Source organism: Siniperca chuatsi, linkage group LG5, assembly GCF_020085105.1.
Source record: "Siniperca chuatsi isolate FFG_IHB_CAS linkage group LG5, ASM2008510v1, whole genome shotgun sequence".
Taxonomy (NCBI): Eukaryota; Metazoa; Chordata; class Actinopteri; order Centrarchiformes; family Sinipercidae; genus Siniperca; species Siniperca chuatsi.
In genome coordinates, this window is record NC_058046.1 from 29,044,904 (window position 1) to 29,064,214 (window position 19,311).

Genomic DNA, 19,311 nt, shown 5'->3' on the forward strand with positions numbered 1-19,311 from the left:
TTGAATTAAGTGTTCATTCACTTAAAACATTACTTTATTCATTTTAGGGCTGCAACTATTATTTTTATTACAGATGAATCTGATGATTTTTTCGATGAATCATTTGCTCTATCAAATGTCCTCGTCCAAAAATCCAAAATCCAAAGATATTCAATTCAACACATTGCGTTAGTTAAGTAACACAATTTTAAACTTACTACACTGCTAGCAAAATGTATAACTCAATATTTATATGCAGGTTGCCAGTGATTTTACTCTCATATCATATCACAAATCTCTAGTTTAAATATTTAAAAAGAACAGTCATATCCAAAATATTGTTATATTACCAATATTGACATACTGAATCAAAAATAAAATGATATTTCACTCTCACTATCGACCAGATCTCATGTAAACTTTGCTGGATTCAAGTAATTTCAAGCAGGCGAGAAAACTGAGTTTTTATCCTCCATTACATTCTACGCAACATAAGACGACTGACAGACTGACTCCACCACATTTCAAAAAATGGTTCCAGTCTAGTCTGGGATAGTCATAGTTGTATGCATAGTAGATGCTGTGTGTACAATACAGGGTGGAGAAATACATGCATCAATGAATAGGGAGTAAGTTACGGATGACCAAAGCCATTTTTTTCAACAATCACATTTTGGTTAAACAGCTTCATTTACTGCATGAATCTCAATATCAGAGCAACACATTTAAAATGCTGTACAAACAAATCAATCATAGAAATACGCTTACAAAACCCTGTTTAAAAAACAAAAAACAAAAAACAAATTAAGAGATTTTTTGTTGCTTTTTTAAAAATTTGTGTCTTCCATCGATTCTGTTCACATTCTCATTGGGAGTAAATGGTATTTACCTAAAATAACACTTATCTAAAAACACCCGATACCTAAAATGTTACAAGATCTCCTGGCTCTTCTATCTGTACAGTTTCCTCCTGCTGCTGGGGGCTTGTGTCAGCAGTTTCTGCATCCTCGTGATCGCCTAGAAACAAAGGAGGACATTTTTTACATTACCAAACATTTTTACACTTTATTTACAAGCCATAAAATCAATGCCATGATGAGGTCCTACTCGATGGGATTCGATGTATCTGGACCAGCGTTGTGTGGCATCCGTTGGTTAACGGAGGCAGCCGGGGAACAGCGTCTTGAAAGATCTGCTCGTCGTCTGACTCCACCAGACTCAGCACGTCTCCTCTGTCCTCCTCCATTTGCCTAGAGAGCAGAGGTATTATTATGACGTTATGTTTTGTGTTGTGTCAATGTCTGTGACCAAATTCCAAGGAGGTTTAGAGAACATAGTGCATTCATACTGGAAAAGTGACCAAATTAAAAAAGTACCCTCTGGAGTTTTTGACCACTATGGAGCAATGTTTTTAAAGTAGATCCCTTTTTTGTTAGTATCTCGTGCACATGCACATGATACACAGTCATATTATTTAACTGATCCACAGTTGTCGCTGGTAAGAGATGTAGCAATTCACCAACAAAAGCAGTGACGAAGAAGAATACTGCTAGCTAGCAAACATGAATGTAAACAATTCATTCTTCCAAAAATCTGCTCTGCAAATGTTTTATGAGAAAGGAAATGCATTCAACACATTAATCAGGCCTCAAGGACACACACAAAGCGCTTTGATGAGAAATACTGAACGTAAACAACATAATGTTTTTTTACAAAGAAAAAAAAATCCACTTGAAGTTTACTCAAAGATGTCAGTATGGAAAATAACAGCTTGATGTTGACACATTTGTCCCAAAATTCAATGCACAATGGAAATTTAGGAGCTGCTCAAAGCTGGAAAAAGAATTCTCAACAAATGATGCTACCACTCTCATGTCTGTGCGGATTAAACAAACCAGATATAACGTGTTAGTGAGCTTAAGAAGCGCTGGCAGGTGGATTCTGTCACCTTTGGACAGAACCAGGCTAGCATGTTTCTCCCTGTTTCCAGTCTTTATGCTAAGCTAAGCTAACCAGCTGCCATGCTACAAACAGTGGTATCAATCTTCTCATCTAATGCAAAAAAAGCAAATAAGCATATTTCCCAAAATATTGAACTAATCCTTAATTACAACATGCCTTGCAGCTGCATTGCATTCTGGTCTATTGAGGCCAAAATAAGTGCAGAAATTGGTATTCTATAAATTAGTCTTCTTTTCTGATGGATTTATACCAGTATGATTACTGAACACTGCTGCCAAATAGTGAGACAAAAGAGAAGCTCAGGCTACTTGATTCAGAGACTCAAAAATCTGATGTTTACTGTTGCATCAAATTGAATTCATCTCAATTTTAGCTTCAGTGTTAGTACTATAACATGACACGAGAACGTCTACAGTGCATTTGGCCCGGTGTTTGCAGGAATAAGAAAAATACTGCTGAAATGAAAATATAATAAACTACTGAACAAGACAATTAAAATGAAACCCAGATTGCAGTACATAATGGCTGTTTTTAATCCCTTCAATTGAATGGATTGAATGGCACTAAAATAAGCATGCAGTGAGTATTAGAGAAGTAAATGTGTGATACTCACCCAAAGCCACTTCCTGAAACAAAAATATGAAGAGAAATTGTGATTTTTGTGTATATGAATTTTTAATATGTACAAAGAATGATCATAATCTAGGTTGAGTGAGGCTGAGTCATCCGTTGCATGCATTTGTGACTTCCGTGCTCATGTTGCAAAGATAAACAAAAGTTACCCAGGCAAATCCGGTGGCGGCTGGAGTAAACAGTTTTAGCTATGATTGCGGCTGATCCCACAATCAGTGCAGCTATAAAAATACCGATGACCACTCCTGTGTATGCAGAGGAGGCTGTGGAGACAAAACAACACGAGAGGAGAGGATTATGAAGCAGAAAAAAAAAAGGAGCAACAGGTTTATCAGCATTCCAGAGGTGGAGTCGACACCTCATTGTTAGTGTTATTGAACACTTTTAGGCGTGGTCTGGAGCCACAGCACCTTTCAGCTGTTAATCATGTCTCAAATGGCTTTTTATGGTGTTATTTATTTATTTATGTATTTATTGGGTACTGTGAATGCAATGTCTATATTGTTTGCTGATTGAGTTGATTTTGTGGCAAATGAGTTTCCCCACTGGGGATTAACAAAGCTGTCTAATCTTATATAATCTCTGGTCCATTCATATGTAGTAAGAACTGTATGTTCATGGTTTATCACTCATCATTCCCTCAGCCGTTACAGCTTTCATTTGTTTCCATTTCTAAATTGTTAATCTCTCTCTAGCTATTTGTTTCCTGTACATGTGATCTTGCAGCCCAAACCCTTCCTCTCATCCCAAACTCACTCCTCACAGTGAGGTAAAATTCCAGCTCGCGGATGGCGAGGGGGTTCTCGCTGCGGCAGAAGTAGACGCCTTCGTCGTCCTTGCTGATGTTGAGTATTGTCAGTTTGAAGACGGGGCCATCCTCAGACAGGACGTACTTCGATCCGGGTACAATGTCCTCCTGCTGGAGCCCTTTTTTCCAGGTGGTGTTTGCAGGGGGGGTGGACACGGCCTCAGTGCAGGTTAGAGTTACACTGGTCGCCTCCAGAGCCGCAGCCAGCGGCTCACCTTCAGGGAATGGAGGCTCTGAGAGAGAGGGACAAACAGAACTATTTTCAGACTCTTCTTTTTTAAACATGATTTGTCCAAAGAGTCTCTCATTACTATAAAGGGTTTACATTTTTATTCTAGCTGGCCTCAGTGGGAATCATCCCTTACCATGGCAATATAAATGTCATGTGCAACACAGGATTTTACATGTGCAGCTGAAATGATTGTAAAATAATCAAACAATCAATTTGAAGAGGTCATCTTGGGTGGTAGGAACTTATAATATAAAAAAGGAATGATAGATTGTTGTCTTTCTCCTTGAATTTGCTGCTAAAGTTTCTGTAGGTACCACTCATGACTATTGCTGCTAATTACCCAGTTCTTTTTTTTTTTTTATTCCAATTAAATCCTGCTGCTGCTGCCACAAGCATAAAATGTACTAGTGCAGCAACTAACCATTATTTTCATCATCGATTAATCTGCCCAATATTTGGGAGGTGATGGGAGGAAGTGGACTTCAAACTAATTTCTTTTTCACATTATTTTGAGATGTTCGGATTGCTTTTTTGCCTGACCAAAAGTCCAAAACCCAGAGATATTCAATTTACCATGATATAAAACTGAGAAAAGCAGTAAATCCTCACATTTGAGAAAATGGAACCAGTGAATGTTTGGCATTTTTGCTTGAAAAATGAAACGATCGATTATCAAAATAGTTGCCAGCTAATTTCAACAATTTGATCAATCGACTGATCATTTCAGCTCTAAAACTTATACTTTTCGTGTGTCAGAAGACCTAAGAACTACCCATCACCTACTCCAGAGAACAGAAAATGTAAAGGTTTTCATGAACTGCGCATTGTTTGAATCATTGCTGTGTTATATCAATAAATTAGTACATTTCGTATCTAATTACATGAGACTATGTCAAAGTTTTACTTTAAGGGGACGTTGCACTAGAAAGGTAGATGTTGGATCTTATTTAAAGACACACCTCATGTTCAGCGCTTTACAAACATCAAAGAATGCTGATAAACTAAAGCAAATGTATATACTGTCACGCACTTTTGCGTCATCTCATTGTTTGCGCAATCCTGTCCTGTGCTGATAACCCTTACGCTAGTGAGTGACTCACTAACAAGCACTGTGTCCTTATGGGCACACTACCAACTGTGTCTCTCTGGCTAAGGACTTAAAATGTAAGGTAAACTAATTATGAGAGTATTAAATTTGAGAATTAAAGGAGCGTATAAACCTTAATCTTAACGATGTTACAAAGACATTTATACAGTGAGCAGAGCACTGTGATAGACATAGAGAGTATAGCAATTTTAGCCACATTGCTGTAGTAATGTACTGTTGAGAATCTGAGCATCAGTTAGCCTGTCCATCAGTTTTCCTGGGTTGCGACGCTCACACAAAGTGTTCAGCTTCATGGGAGAAACAGAGTAGATGATAGAGGGCGTACACTGAAAAACCACATTTTAAAATTACGCAGGAATATATCTTTCCAGAAACAGTGTCACTTACTCCCTTACTCTAAACATCTCTCTCCGCTGTGTCTCTGTTACTCTGGATAGTCCACAGATCTGAGCTGTGAACAGTTTTCATTGGAACTACTTTCCACCAAATAAATAATACAGTGGTGTGAAAAAGTGTTTGCCCCCTTCCTGATTTCTTATTTTTTGCATATTTTTTGTCACACTTAAATGTTTCAGATCATCAAACAAACTTAAATATTAGTCAAAGATAACACAAGTAAACACAAAATGCAGTTTTATAATGAAGGTTGTTATTATTAAGGGAAAAGAAAACCCAAACCTACCTGGCCCTGTGTGAAAAAGTGATTGCCCCACTTGTTAAAACATAACTTAACTGTGGTTTATCACACCTGAGTTCAATTTCTCTAGCCACACCCAGGCCTGATTACTGCCACACCTGTTCTCAATAAAGAAATCACTTAAATAGGACCTGTCTGACAAAGTGAAGTAGACCAAAAGATCTTCAAATGCTAGACATCATGCCGAGATCAAAAGAAATTCAGGAACAAATGAGAAAGAAAGTAATTGAGGTCTATCAGTCTGGAAAAGTTTATGAAGCCATTCCTAAAGCTTTGGGACTCCAGCAAACCACAGTGAGAGCCATTATCCACAAATGGCGAAAACATGGAACAGTGGTGAACCTTCCCAGGAGTGGCCGGCCGTCCAAAATTACCTCAAGAGTGCAGCGACAACTAATCCAAGAGGTTACAAAAGACCCCACAACAACATCCAAAGAACTGCAGGCCTCACTTGCCTCAGTTAAGGTCAGTGTTCATGACTCCACCATAAGAAAGAGACTGGGCAAAAATGGCCTGCATGGCAGAGTTCCAAGACAAAAACCACTGCTGAGCAAAAAGAACATTAAGGCTCGTCTTTTTCTTGCCAGAAAACATCTTGATGATCCCCAAGACTTTTGGGAAAATACTCTGTGGACTGACGAGACAAAAGTTGAACTTAAAAAAAAAACGTAAAACCGCATTTCAGAAAATTAACATCATACCAACAGTAAAATATGGTGGTAGTAGTGTGACGGTCTGGGACTGTTTTGCTGCTTCAGGACCTGCAAGACTTGCTGTGATAAATGGAACCATGAATTCTGCTATCTACCAAAAACTCCTGAAGGAGAATGTCCGGCCATCTGTTTGTGACCTCAAGCTGAAGCGAATTTGGGTTCTGCAGCAGGACAATGATCCAAAACACATCAGCAAGTCCACCTCTGAATGGCTGAGAAGAAGAACAAAATGAAGACTTTGGAGTGGCCTAGTCAAAGTCCTGACCTGAATTCTATTGAGATGCTGTGGCATGACCTTTAAAAAGGCAGTTCTTGCTCGAAAACCCTCCAATGTGGCTGAATTACAACAATTCTGCAAAGATTAGTGGGCCAAAATTCCTCCACAGCGCTGTAAAAGACTCATTGCAAGTTATCGCAAACGCTTGATTGCAGTTGTTGCTGCTAAGGGTGGCCCAACCAGTTATTAGGTTTAGGGGGCAATCACTTTTTCACACAGGGCCATGTAGGTTTGGATTTTGTTTTCCCAAAATAATAACAACCTTCATTTTAAAAACTGCATTTTCATTTTGTGTTTACTTGTGTTATCTTTGACTAATATTTAAATTTGTTTGATGATCTGAAACATTTAAGTGTGACAAACATGCAAAAAAATAAGAAATCAGGAAGGGGGCAAACACTTTTTCACACCACTGTCACACTGGGTTCTGTGGATTATCCAGAGTAACAGGGTTACTTCAGCAGAGAGAAATGTTTCTTTAGATTTTTTTAAATGTAGTGTTTCAATGCTGTGAATGCCTGAACCAAAATCCTATTGACCTCCATTTCACTTGGGTGGAGGCAGACTCTCAAACACAGATATCTCAAAGCCTCAGCAGATAAACAGATAAACCCACGTTAACCCAAATGTTATCTGCATGGCAAGATACCATACTAAAATGTCCCTGTTACTGTGAATAATCCACAAAGCTCACTGCAGTCAGTTTTTATACTGTTTAGACTATTTCTTTGTTTCTGGAGCAAGATGCTGCTGCTACATTTTTAAAATATTATTTTTCAACAATGTGAGCACCAAAATCTAAATTCTAAAACAGATATCTAAAGATATCTGAAAACACGGACAAATAAAACCTGAACTATCTGCATGGCTACATGTGACTGGTGGTAATTGAGAAAATATGTTTTTTGGAAATTTGGATGAACCGACCCTTTAAATTGAAGTCAATACTAAGAATGAGTGCAATGAGCCACACTGAGACTCTTCAGTGTGGCTCATTTAAAGTGGCTTCTTAAGTGGAAAGCACATGAAAGATTCATCTCAGGATTGTTAAGAGGCTCATTTCACCACAACATGCTTACTGAGAGTAAACGAACACGACTTCTCCTTTCCTGGAGCGAGCGCTAGGTGCTGGGCCATGCACCTCAGCATCTCCCCGTCGGACAGCATGGAGCGGTTCAGTGTCACTGACAGGCTGTCCATCACTTCCGATGCATAAACGTGTCCTTTCCAGTGAGATCCTTGGTCACCCTGGTCTTTCCCCCAGCGCAGCGTCGGGGTGGGATACGCTCCAAACCAGGTGCAGGTGAATTTGACATGGGAGGGGTCCAGTGCTGGTGCCCACATACACTCAGGGTGTCTGTCTGGGACATCTAGTCAGGACAAAAACATCTGTAAGGAACTACAAAAAGCAACTGTGTACTATGACTGCTATCATTTAAATATCCAGCTTATTTAGGGCCATCACCTCTTTATGTGCAGAGAAGGACAGTCAGACCAGCAGACAAAACTCTTTTAGACTGTGCCAAAGGCCAAATTAAGTGCAAATGGTGATCAAGATTTTGCAGTCTGTACAGTTTATCTGAAGTAATCTTTTTTTAATCTAACTGTAGCAGTGAACACGACATACAACAAATACACAATTGCATTTCATTACACTGGCATTTAGATGCCCTTTAGTATTGAAACATAAGGGATGAATAAGGAAAATTTTTTAATCATAAACATCTTTATCCCAAGGTATCTTTTTCATTGAGGTGATACCCTTGCTCTATACCTTCCTTAAAGAAAAAAAAATATTTAGTCAACATCTTGTTTAGTACTCTGATCTCAGCATTTCTTCCCTAATGCTGACTTTTTTGTCAATATACTTCCTAACCTAGTAAGTTTCCTGGGAAGAACTATGTAATTTGGTAATAATTATAAGGAAACAGGGAAATTCTGATTTTCTCAAAAGATCTGCTCAATTTCAAGCCAAGTAAATATTGATTTATTTATAATTTATTATTGGAAACTATATTCTCCAAATACAGGATGTTGAACTGTTTTCTTGCCTTTAGACAAATGTTTGCATGTTCAGCTGAATTGCTGAGCACTGACTAAAAGACTGACAATTTATAGATGTAATTAAATAGAAGTGTACCAATTGAACAGTGTCTCCAATGTCTACAATTATTACCAAATTTTCATTTACATATCAGTCCCTTTCTAGGAAATTACAAGAAACTATTAGACCTGTAAACTAAAGTTTTACCTAATCTATGAAATGTGTAACTATAATGCTGTGCCTCATCTACAAGCAAACCATAGATGTCATTTTTAAAACAAATTTTACAAACAGGTTGATACATAAAAGTGGAAATCTAGGACGAAATGGTTGGAGCTTGCCTTCCTGTAGATATGTCATGCACCTATGAGTAATTCCAGGAAGTCAGCAAAAACACAAACACTGTTGTGTGTGTTGAGAATGTATCATTATCTTGACTGCAAAATGGGCCCAACCTCCTGACCCTGCAGATAAAAATTATTATTTTCATAACAGAGGCCACACAGATGAAATTATTGTAACGTCATAGTGAATTTACTGTGTTTAGTTTATCACTTCATGTTGTCAGTGTAACATTTTCAATCAAGGTTTCACTTCAGACTTCCACTGGCTTCTTCACTTTCACTCGTCTTGGTCTCAGTTGCTATTGGATGATGACTCAGCTTTTTTCCTGCCTATCCCCTCTATTGTTTGCTCCCAAGAAGCACAGTAAGAGATTACACCTGTGTATTTAATGTCCACTCATCTGTTAGAAGTTGAAAGGAAGAAAGACATGAATATGCATACAGTACCTATAAAAATGTATTCACCCCCCTTGGAAGTTGTCCTGTTTTATTGCTTTACAATATTGACTCAAAGGAGAGGATTTAATGTGGTTTTTCTGACAATGACCCACAGAAAAAGACCCTTAAATATCAAAGTGAAAACATCTCTACAACTGAACTGGAGTTTCTTTTTACTAGGGCTGAGTATCGAACCCCAAACGCTTTTTGAGTTCTGACCGAAATGTGTCTGAATCAAGTATTAAAAACTGTCAAGTATCAAAGTTCTGCTTTTAAGTGATGATTCCTTACTAAACGGGTCAGTCAACAAGAAGTTTACGGTACTTAGTGGGGATTACAGTAACCAACCTGTCGCTGTGGCTGATTGGTTGTCTGCCTTCTTTGATCTTTTGTCTTAACGTAGCGGCTGCAAGAACGCAAGTGCAGAATTCAAATAATGAAGCCTTAATCTAGGTCACATGATTAATAAAGTCACACAAATGCCAGAATGGTCATTTTCATCATAATATTTCTCATTTTTTCTCCCTTGTTAGGGTTAGGATTTTATTGGGTTATGGTAAGCTTTTAAAAGGTTTTCTCTCTAGATATGTATTTCCTTTTTTTGGTGATCTTTACTCTTTTTTTCTTTTCCTGTACTCCGAGGCATTATCCTTGTTTCCTTTTGGAGGAAGTGTATTAGTAGTGAGATATTGAGGATATCTCTGTTTCTGGCCTGTTTTGAAAAAAAAAAGTGTCTTTGTGTACGTGATTTCTTGACTTGTTTGTTTTTCTACCAAAATTTAATAAATACTTGGACACAAAATAAAATTTTAAAAAAGTACTGAAAGTTTCCACTGAATGCTTAGTGGGATGCTGAGTCTTTCCCAATCAAAATGGTTACTTTTATTAACTTGTACAGTTGCTTGTGTTAAGACAACATTAAACACTGAGAAGAAAAACGTGTTTAAATTTCTACTGAACTACTGAAAACAGTATAATTTTGGTATCGGACTCAGGTTTCGTATTGGCACCAGTATTAAAACATTTGAAACAAAATGTTTCTTTATATATATTGCTATATACAGTATATATTGCTATAACAGCTATATATTCTTTCCTCATAACATTATAAAATTACAAAATCAAGCCTGACTCTTGCCATTTCCAGCTCCCCCTCTAAAGTGCAGCCCAATGAATGAAAATAACCATAAAAATAGCCAGACCTGTGGTCGGAGTAGGGTATTCTGGGTATTCCACTCACGGTACTTACAGTATACTAGCAGCTGTGTGCTCTTATTGACTGCCTGATGAGAGAAGGTGTTGTGGGCCACGCAGCTGTAAATCCCCTGAGCACTGGGCTGAATGTCTTCTATCCTGAAGTCAAGCCAGGATCCAGAGGTTGAAACCAGCGACTCGTTGCTGGACGAAGCTCCTCTGAAGGCCCAGGTCAGCTGCTGAGAGGGGTAGGAGGAGCCGGAGCAGTTAAAGGAGACGGTGGAACCCCGATAGGCGATGAGTGTCCCATTGGACAGGGCAGTGGCTGGACCGATGGATGCAGATACATTTTCTGGACCACCTGAAAGGAGTAAAAGCAGTGCCTTACAACAGACCATATCCTCATCTCTTATCATGCTCAAGAGTTAGTTTGCAATGTTACTTTTTAGGGTAAATGATTTGATTAACTTTCTTATTACTTAAAAACCCTTATGATCGCATGATGAAGTAAATTATGGAAGCAACTTGTCATGTTTGCAAGAGAATATACCTGGAAGTGATTTTAAAATGTATCGTGTGGAGTTTTTGAGGCTGAAGAGCAGTCTTTTGATGAACGAGTGATGTGTCGCACACTCTTCCTGACGGCAGAGCAGGTTAACGCATTCGTAAACGTAAAACACAGCAACGCATCAGTAAAAGAGGAGGAGAAAACCACGAGCTTCTGTAAACAAGGCAGTTTGCAAAACATTCAATGAGGGGTTTTGTACAAAGGTTTTATAACATAGCAAATACATGCTGGTTCCTTTTCCTTGTCTTACATGATAGTAAACTCAATCTCTTAAGATTTAGGACCTAATTTCAAACTCTGTGAAATTGTGACAGACATTTTTCATTATTTTTCAGATTTATTTTTAGTTGCAGCCCAATTCTGCTTTTGTTTCCACTGTTGCTCGCTTTTAAGTTCTTAGAACTAAATTGATTAATACCCCTGTGATTGTAACCAGTGAGATTTGGTAGCGTAACCTGTGTTTATCCTTTAATAACAAAGCTGAGAAGTATTGATCAGTGTGTCATCCTGGTAGGAGGGTGGTGACTGACCTGGGTTAGGTGACCCCTGAAGATCTATTCACGCCAAAGATAATCACATATTTTCCCAGACTGTGGCTCAGATGTGAAAGCAGCATTAGTGGGAATGGGACACTCTACGTTTTTATATGTAGCTCCCCTTCGTGGTTTCATTTTTAAGTAAACGTCTTCTCTAGTGTAGTGCTGAAATGATTAGTAAATGAATCAATTAGTTGACTGACAGAAAATTGATCAACCACAATTTTAGTCATTTATCAAGTAAAAATGCTGAATAGTTGCTGGGTTCCAAGCTTCTGACGTGCTACTTTTCTCCGTTTGAAACTGAATGTCTTTGAGTTTGAAAAAACAAGCATTATGAAGACGCCATCTTGGGCTGTGGAAAACTGTGAATGCCATATTTCACTATTTTCTGACATATTATAGTAGAAAACACTAAATTGAAATAACAACCATTAAACAACTCCTATCATTAAATTACACTGTAAGAGTCCTACACTCAAATGCAAAACTACAAGCTACTATGAGATTCTTATAAAAATACTACATATATGGTCATTATAACACTGGTAGTGCAGTGCGACAACATTATTATGGCACATCAACTTATTGATCTAGTCCATATTGCTTTGAGGGTTAAAATAAGGTTATCGGGTATTAACAGTATCATGGCACTTTTTTCTAGAGATTTGTACAAGTTTTAGAATGAGGTATATTAGTTATTCTCTAGTGTAGTGCTGAAATGAGTCAATTAATCAAGAGAACTGTAATGTGCTTTATGATGACCCTGATGAAGGCCATGAACACATTACAGAGAACTGTAACCTTTCCCTTCTCCATGCACCTAGGAAGTAGGTGAAGTTTTGCCAGAATAATTACTAGACAACAGTTTGGATAACTGATTAATCGTTAATCATTTATAAAGAAAAAAGTACTGAATAGTCAATGTGAGATTTTGTTGTTTTTCTCTGTTTTAAATCATTGTAAATTGAATATTTGTGGGTTTCGAACTGATGGTTGGATTAAAAAAAACAAGTAATATGATGACATCACCTTGGAGTCCGGCACACTATCATTCGTCCAGCGGTGGAATGTAACTAAGTGCATTCACTCGCACGTTTGAGTTGTTTGCTCCACCTCAACCAACTACAACAGTAAAATCCTGCTTTTACATTGATGCATGAGCAATAATAATCTAATGATATAATATATAATAGTATAACAGTCACAGGGGACATTTTTCCACTATGACCACTTTTACTTTCAATACTTTAAGAACATTTTCCTAATTGTACTTATATACCTTTACTGAAGTAACATTTTTAATGGAAGACTTTTACTGTAACAGAGTATTTTTTACTGGTATGTAACTGGTAGTATTAGTACTTTTACTTAAGTAAAGAACCTGAATACTTCCTCCACCACTGCCTGTAAGGTCTGTCTGTTTTGTTGAAGAACCAGTTTGTTTACTAGAAATGATGCTTCAAGGAATTCTAGTGAATGTAGAAACGCCCAAGTCATCATACTGGACTCATTATTGGACACAGGAGCATTCACTTACTGGTTACTTGAAGCAGGACACTTGCCCGATAGGAGTTGTTGCCAGGCAGCGTGGAGTTGCACAGGTAGCTACCCTCATCTCCAGGCATCACGCCCCTGATGTTCAGACTCCCATCATGCAGCACTGTGAGGCGCTGTCCGGCGGGTGAAGGGCTCGGCGAGGAACCGACACCTCGACTGACTTCTCGTCCATTTTTCATCCATGTCGTTAAAGTCGGTGTTACATTACCGTCGGTGTAACACGGAAGTAGAGCGATATCGCCCGGTGCGGCCGTCAGGGCCGTTCCGGTGGAGCCATTAACCGAAACTGCCGCTTTGACCAGAAGAGGGAGAAAAATAGAAAAACACCGTGAGGAGGACTTTCAGACTCACCTGTGTTACCTGTCTGTCTGGTCGCAGTAAAAACTCACCTGTTGCAGATAAACACAGTTGTAGAAGCGCTACAGTTGCGACTGTCTTCATGTTAACTTTCCAAATAGCTACATCGCCCTCAAACAAAAGTGAACATAAGGTTTCTAACCCAAACCTGTGTGACTAGTCCACCTGTGTGAGCACGTCTGTAACACACAGCAGCACAGTGGACACCAGCACGCCCATTATAAACCTTAGAAAGACTACAGTGTAAGCAGAGGTGACCAGTCTGACATGATGTGACTTCTGGCGGACGTGCTTTGTTTACTAGAGCATGCTGATCCGGAACCTTTGGCACGATAAACCACACCCTGACCTCACCTTGTTAAAGGTACAGTAACACAATTGACTTATTATAAGATGGTAAATTATTATTATTATTATTATTATTATTATTATTATTATCAGTGGTGGAAGAAGTATTCAGATCCTTTATTTCATTTAAATTACTAATACCACACTGTGAAAATACTCCACTACAAGTAAAAGTCCTGCATTCAAAACCTTACTTAAGTAAAAGTATGTAAGTATTATCAGCAAAATGTAAGTATCAAAAGGAAAAGTATTCATTCTGTAGTAAAATGTTCCCTGTCAGTGTTTTACTATTATATCTGATGTTTATGGATTAATATTACTGCTGCATTAATGTGTATGTTGCATTTTGCTACTGTAGATGTTTAAGATTAAGATTTTAACTACTTTATATACTGCTGGGTAGTTTAATCTACAGCACTGCATCATGTTGCTGTCCTGTGAGAAGCACGTTTCTCTAAAAAGTCAACTTTTCACGAGCTCAGAAAAACAGCCCTGTTATCAGCTTTGTGATGATGCATTTTCCATCTAATCAGGCGGGGTAAAATAGTTTACTTAGTTTAAGAAGGAGAATTTTCTCACCCCACAAAGGAACACTTTCTGTAGTTTTTTGAATGGGATTTGCTGGTGACCTAGAGTGTTGAACATGGCAGCCTGTGTGACGGTGTTACAGATTTCTACTGTTTTGACAGGTTTTAACAGATTGTAAGAGGCTCTTACACGACAGTAGCAGGGATTTTTGCAAGCTTTAGCACTTCAGCTGCTTGCTTTACATTCAGAATCTGAATCAGGTTTATTGCCAAGTAGGTTTGCACATTTTTTGAGAATTTGCCTTGGTATTTTTTGGTGCATTACAATAAACATAGTAAGAGAAAAGAAAAAGCAAGTACTGCAAAAGAATCAGAAATATGAAATAGAAATTTACAATAAAAAATGGAATATATATATGAAAAATATGTAACATATATCTGTTTTAAAATGAAAAGACATACAGTGTTTGAAACAAAGAGGATAGAATGTGCAAAATATTGACCAAGGAGTGCGCATGTTCACAGTAAGAGCATGTGTGCAAGCTAATAATCCAAAAATGTGCGTTAATGTAATGCATTCACATGTGGAGACTTTACGTAATGTAATGTGCAGTGTCAATGGGGCGGGATATGAGTCCGTGTCAGTGGGGGTTCTGGGCCTCGCTGATGAGGTCAGCTGCAGTTGGGAAGAGATTTTAGCTGACCATTCACTTCTGCGTGGTATGAAAATCAACTTTTGAAACTTGCTTAAGCTGTATAATTGTCAAAGTTACATAATCATTATTAGGTGATGCAATGCAAACTCTCCATATCAATCTGAACATAAAATGCATTACAACACAACAAAAATGTCAAAAGTTGACAAAAGGTCAAATAAATAGAGTCATAAATAGATCCAAAATACTTTTTTTTAATCAAAAACACAGAAAAAATGTACAGCTGTGATATAAAGTACATGTGATTTGTAGTAAATTGATTAAAACATGCAAAACCACTGGTATGGTCTTTTAACTGATTTTACTTAAGCAGATATGTGTTGAGCGTTCGGACTCTGCATGGTGGCATATCATCTGACTTTGAACTGGGCCCCTAATTGAAACGTTGCCTTGGATTATGGCACACGGGATAGTAATAATAATGACTGTGTGTACTGGTTTAACATACAGTTATTGTTATCTTCATTGTTTAAACCTGCAATTCTTTTAAAATACATGTATAATAACACATGTAAAACATGTATTCTGGCAAACTTTAAATTATCTGTGAGTGTTTAAATGCAATTCATATTCATAACAATGTTAAGTATAATTTCATTTACTATAGGTTGACTGTTCATTTAATTAGTCGTTACTCTCTCACTAGTAGCCTTTCCACTAAATTCTCTAAGTCAACATTAACAAACTTATTCACATACTGTATAAGGAAGCAATGCGACAGAACTGTGTTTTGTGTGTGAGAGTGTGTTTTGAGGTCTGTGGCATGCAATTTGAACCACTGCCATAAAGGAGATAACAGGCATCATTCACTACAACTAGTTTCTATGAACAACTATACTCATTACCACAGACCTGCTCTAACCCCATAGAGGAATAATAATGTTTTTCAATTTACTAAATTAATTAAACAGTTCTCTCATAGTCAGACCCCCTTTTCTAAAAATGGCATGTCTGGAAACAAAAAGTGTGTTAATGGAGCATGTGAGCTGGAGGGGGACGAGCTCAGGACGGGTGTTCTGATTGACAGACATTTTAGCAAACCACAATCCACGTAGCAGTGAGGCGACAGCGCCACGTGGTGGTCATCTGCAGCTGGTGCTGTTTGTGCCGTTCACATGTAGTCAGATTACTGGGAAAATATAAATCACCTCATTGTACCAAACACAAGAAGCATCAGTAAATTAATTTACCTCCCACTTGACTTGGCGTTAAAATTACGAAGGCATGACAGCATATATCACTACTAATATATCACTACTAGGGTCAAAACGGGCCACAAACTTGGTAATGAGTTACCTAATGGGAATTTACATCAAAATTATCTGGTGTTATTAACGCTACAGCAGGGAATTACCTTACAAAACATGATTAACACCTACTGTAGTTCGTCTAAGGCTGATTAATAATTCGAATAAAGACATTTTGGATTAAATTGATTCAATTTGTTAGCTAAACACACAAAATCTTCACCAGTTTCCATATCTTCTTGTGGTACGTGAACGCAGCACTTGTGGCAGTTTTTTGTGTACCTGCAAGTAGCTAGCGGTTCAGTTCGCAGCGGACAACGAGTCAAAATGCCCGTAGATTTGAGCCAGTGGACCGGGCCTCTTGCCCTGCAGGAGGTCGATGAAAAGCCTGCACACCCCCTGACACTTAAATACGACTCTGTGGAAATCGACGAGCTCGGGAAAGTGCTCACGCCAACACAGGTTAGTCAGCTAACTTAATGTCTAGTGTTAGCTTAAAAGCTATATTGCTAGCGCCACGATAACACGTATTTCTTTTAATAAACACTGCTCTGTAATTGATTATTTGGTATCAGCATGTTTGTAAATGTTTGCCAACAATGAATTAGGTTACATAATGCCTCCAGCGTGTCTGCAGCTGTAATAGATGGCGAATAGCGGCCCCACATGGGCGTCAAAGCTGCCAAAGCTTGGCCATCCAGCCATCTAAGCGTCAAAGCTGACGCATCAGTTCTGATCAGTTTTACCCGTGTTCACCTGCAGGTGCAGAATCGTCCCACCGGCATCGAGTGGGAAGGATGTGACTCCAGTAAGATGTACACTTTGGCCTTGACCGACCCTGATGCTCCCAGCAGGAAAGACCCCAAATTCAGGTGAGAAGAGCAGGCACACTGAATACTGTAATTTATGTGACAAAGAAAACTATTAAATTGTGCCCATAAAATGCAAGTAACGGTTGGAATTGGCCTTTCTTTTGCTAGAGAAATGTCACTGCATTGTAGGGAACCAAAAGGGGGTTCAGTATTGTGGTCTGAGGGACACTGGCCCCTGGTGGACCCATGATTAAAATTACTCCCCACCCCACCCACTTTCTGTCTCTGGTGCTGCTTATGATTGGTTCGTTGCACTTGTTACTACAAGCACACCGAGAATGGCAATGCTAAACTTTGTTGTGTGTAAAAACAGAAAACATCTCTTGTACTCTATTTAAAATTAAGTCAGATGTCATATAGTGCTTTTAATTCTGTATCTGCATCGTAATTTGATTTGGGGGGGTTTTGCCTTTCATTAAAGGGAGTGGCACCACTTTCTGGTGGTCAACATGAAAGGGAATGATGTGTCCTCTGGCTGCGTCATGTCGGACTACGTGGGATCTGGTCCTCCCAAGGGCACAGGTATAAGAGAGAATGACGCTTAGAGAACGCACTATTAAAGGATAGAGATGGTTTTCATTTTGACCAAGACATGATTGGATGGATATGTGTCCATGTTTTTGCTGAATGTCCCATATTTGGGGTGAAGTTCAAGACAAATAATGTTCTTCTACACAAGGAGTATAGTGCATGTAATCCTGGAATCTGCAGGCTGTCAGAAAGGCTTAAAATGCCTAACAAACACATCATGTTTTAAGCTGAAGTTTGACGAAGCTGGTCTGTTTGTGAGACTACGCGCAGGTTATGTCAAGCTGAAATAAAACTTTCCACGGGACTTGTTAAATTGAAGACATCTAACTGGTCATCCATCAGTTTACTTTTATCTGCTGTTCGATATTTAACTACTGCTTTGGAGTTTGGCACGTCTGCAGCCTTTGCCACTGTTAATTTTAAACAGTATCTGTACCCTGGCCTCAATCATTTAGAGTTTTTTTTTTTTTTTCCTTCGAGCAGCACTGTAATGCCACATTTATAAACCTCAGTCTTTGTCCCCGTCAGGTCTCCACAGATACGTGTGGCTGGTGTACGAGCAGCCAGGCAGCCTGTCCTGTTCTGAGACCGTCCTCACTAACCGTTCCGGAGACGGCCGCGGCAAGTTCAAGATCAAGAGCTTCAGGCAGAAATACGACCTGGGAGCCCCGGTGGCGGGAACCTGCTACCAGGCCGAGTGGGACGACTACGTCCCCAAACTGTACGAGCAGCTGGCCGGAAAATAAATAAAAAGACTCAACTCCAGAGCGTTCTGCACTAGGAATTCCCACAGAGGCTGCTGGTCTGTAGGATATTCCCATTCTTGCAAGAAGCAAAAAAAACCCAACAGTAACAAAGCATTTTTTTTTTTTTAGTGTGCCACTGAATATTTTTTTTTTCTCCCCACTGTTGCCTACCCATGCTGTGACACACATAACCGCTCCTCTCAATGACGTCACCTGCACTATTCTGCAATAAATCTGTTAAACACTGAAATGGTTGCGTTCTTTGTAGAGATGTTTTCTGATCCTATGGTGGCTGATAGATTTGGATCCTCCATAACATCTTATTATTAAACATATTGTAAAGTATTATGTGATGATAAATGGGAGGAATCATTTGAGAAATAGAGAAATTTGTTCCACTGACATCTAGATAATTAGAACCAGGAGCATTTCAATTATGGACATTGGTTATATGTATATATATCATTTACTGTAAAAGGTGTCAGCAAGTACAATATACCTACATTTCGACTGGAGTAACGAGGGTCTAAATTTAGTTCGTGGGTGGGAGGTCCTTGCCCACAAAATGATTCCCCCCTTATTCCCGTGGTATTAGTTTCAGTCACCCACAAACTGTCGTCGGTTGGTCGGTCCAACAAAAGCCCTGAAGTGAGGGACACCAAACTTTATTTGCAATTGTTTTATTGCATTTTTTTTATTATCATATAACTGTTGAAGTTCAGGTTAGTAACAGTACTGCAGACAGGAGTAATTGTCTTGAAATTTGCTCAGTTTTATCCAACATACTGTAAGTAACCTTTATTCTTGCTAACAACTGGGTCTTTCATTTTTGAACCTTCGTGACCTCAGCTGTGCACCAGCTGTGCAATGTGAG

At 38.7% G+C, this 19,311-nt stretch overlaps 2 protein-coding genes across 3 annotated transcripts; one reads left to right on the forward strand and one right to left on the reverse strand.

Annotated features, from left to right (window-relative positions):
• Positions 1-12: 12 nt before the first annotated feature.
• Positions 13-13,624, reverse strand: vsig10 (V-set and immunoglobulin domain containing 10). Its single transcript, XM_044196555.1, has 9 exons — positions 13,483-13,624; positions 13,074-13,385; positions 10,485-10,790; positions 7,489-7,779; positions 3,331-3,615; positions 2,724-2,837; positions 2,555-2,567; positions 1,087-1,229; positions 13-996 (listed from the first exon to the last, which is right to left on the reverse strand). The coding sequence occupies exons 1-9, from the start codon at positions 13,532-13,534 to the stop codon at positions 902-904; spliced, it is 1,611 nt and encodes a 536-aa protein (XP_044052490.1). The 5' UTR covers positions 13,535-13,624; the 3' UTR covers positions 13-901.
• On the forward strand, positions 13,084-18,687 carry pebp1 (phosphatidylethanolamine binding protein 1). 2 transcript variants are annotated; one of them, XM_044196568.1, is made up of 4 exons: positions 13,084-13,814; positions 17,051-17,160; positions 17,582-17,682; positions 18,220-18,687. In XM_044196568.1, the coding sequence occupies exons 1-4, from the start codon at positions 13,758-13,760 to the stop codon at positions 18,435-18,437; spliced, it is 486 nt and encodes a 161-aa protein (XP_044052503.1). In that variant the 5' UTR covers positions 13,084-13,757; the 3' UTR covers positions 18,438-18,687. The 2 variants fall into 2 exon arrangements, with proteins under 2 accessions (XP_044052503.1, XP_044052502.1); XM_044196567.1 differs by lacking the exon at positions 13,084-13,814 and adding an exon at positions 16,531-16,750.
• Positions 18,688-19,311: the final 624 nt, after the last annotated feature.

Bases quoted from the DNA above. Each gene is read 5' to 3' on its own strand.
- vsig10 (XM_044196555.1), bottom strand. From the start codon at position 13,534: ATGAAGACAGTCGCAACTGTAGCGCTTCTACAACTGTGTTTATCTGCA. The intron at 7,780-10,484 runs GTAAGTACCGTG...TGTCCTGACTAG, and splicing joins CACACAGCTGCTAGTATACT to ATGTCCCAGACAGACACCCT. The intron at 997-1,086 runs GTAGGACCTCAT...CTTTGTTTCTAG, and splicing joins GATACATCGAATCCCATCGA to GCGATCACGAGGATGCAGAA.
- pebp1 (XM_044196567.1), top strand. From the start codon at position 16,616: ATGCCCGTAGATTTGAGCCAGTGGACCGGGCCTCTTGCCCTGCAGGAG. The intron at 16,751-17,050 runs GTTAGTCAGCTA...GTTCACCTGCAG, and splicing joins AAGTGCTCACGCCAACACAG to GTGCAGAATCGTCCCACCGG. The intron at 17,161-17,581 runs GTGAGAAGAGCA...CTTTCATTAAAG, and splicing joins AGGAAAGACCCCAAATTCAG to GGAGTGGCACCACTTTCTGG.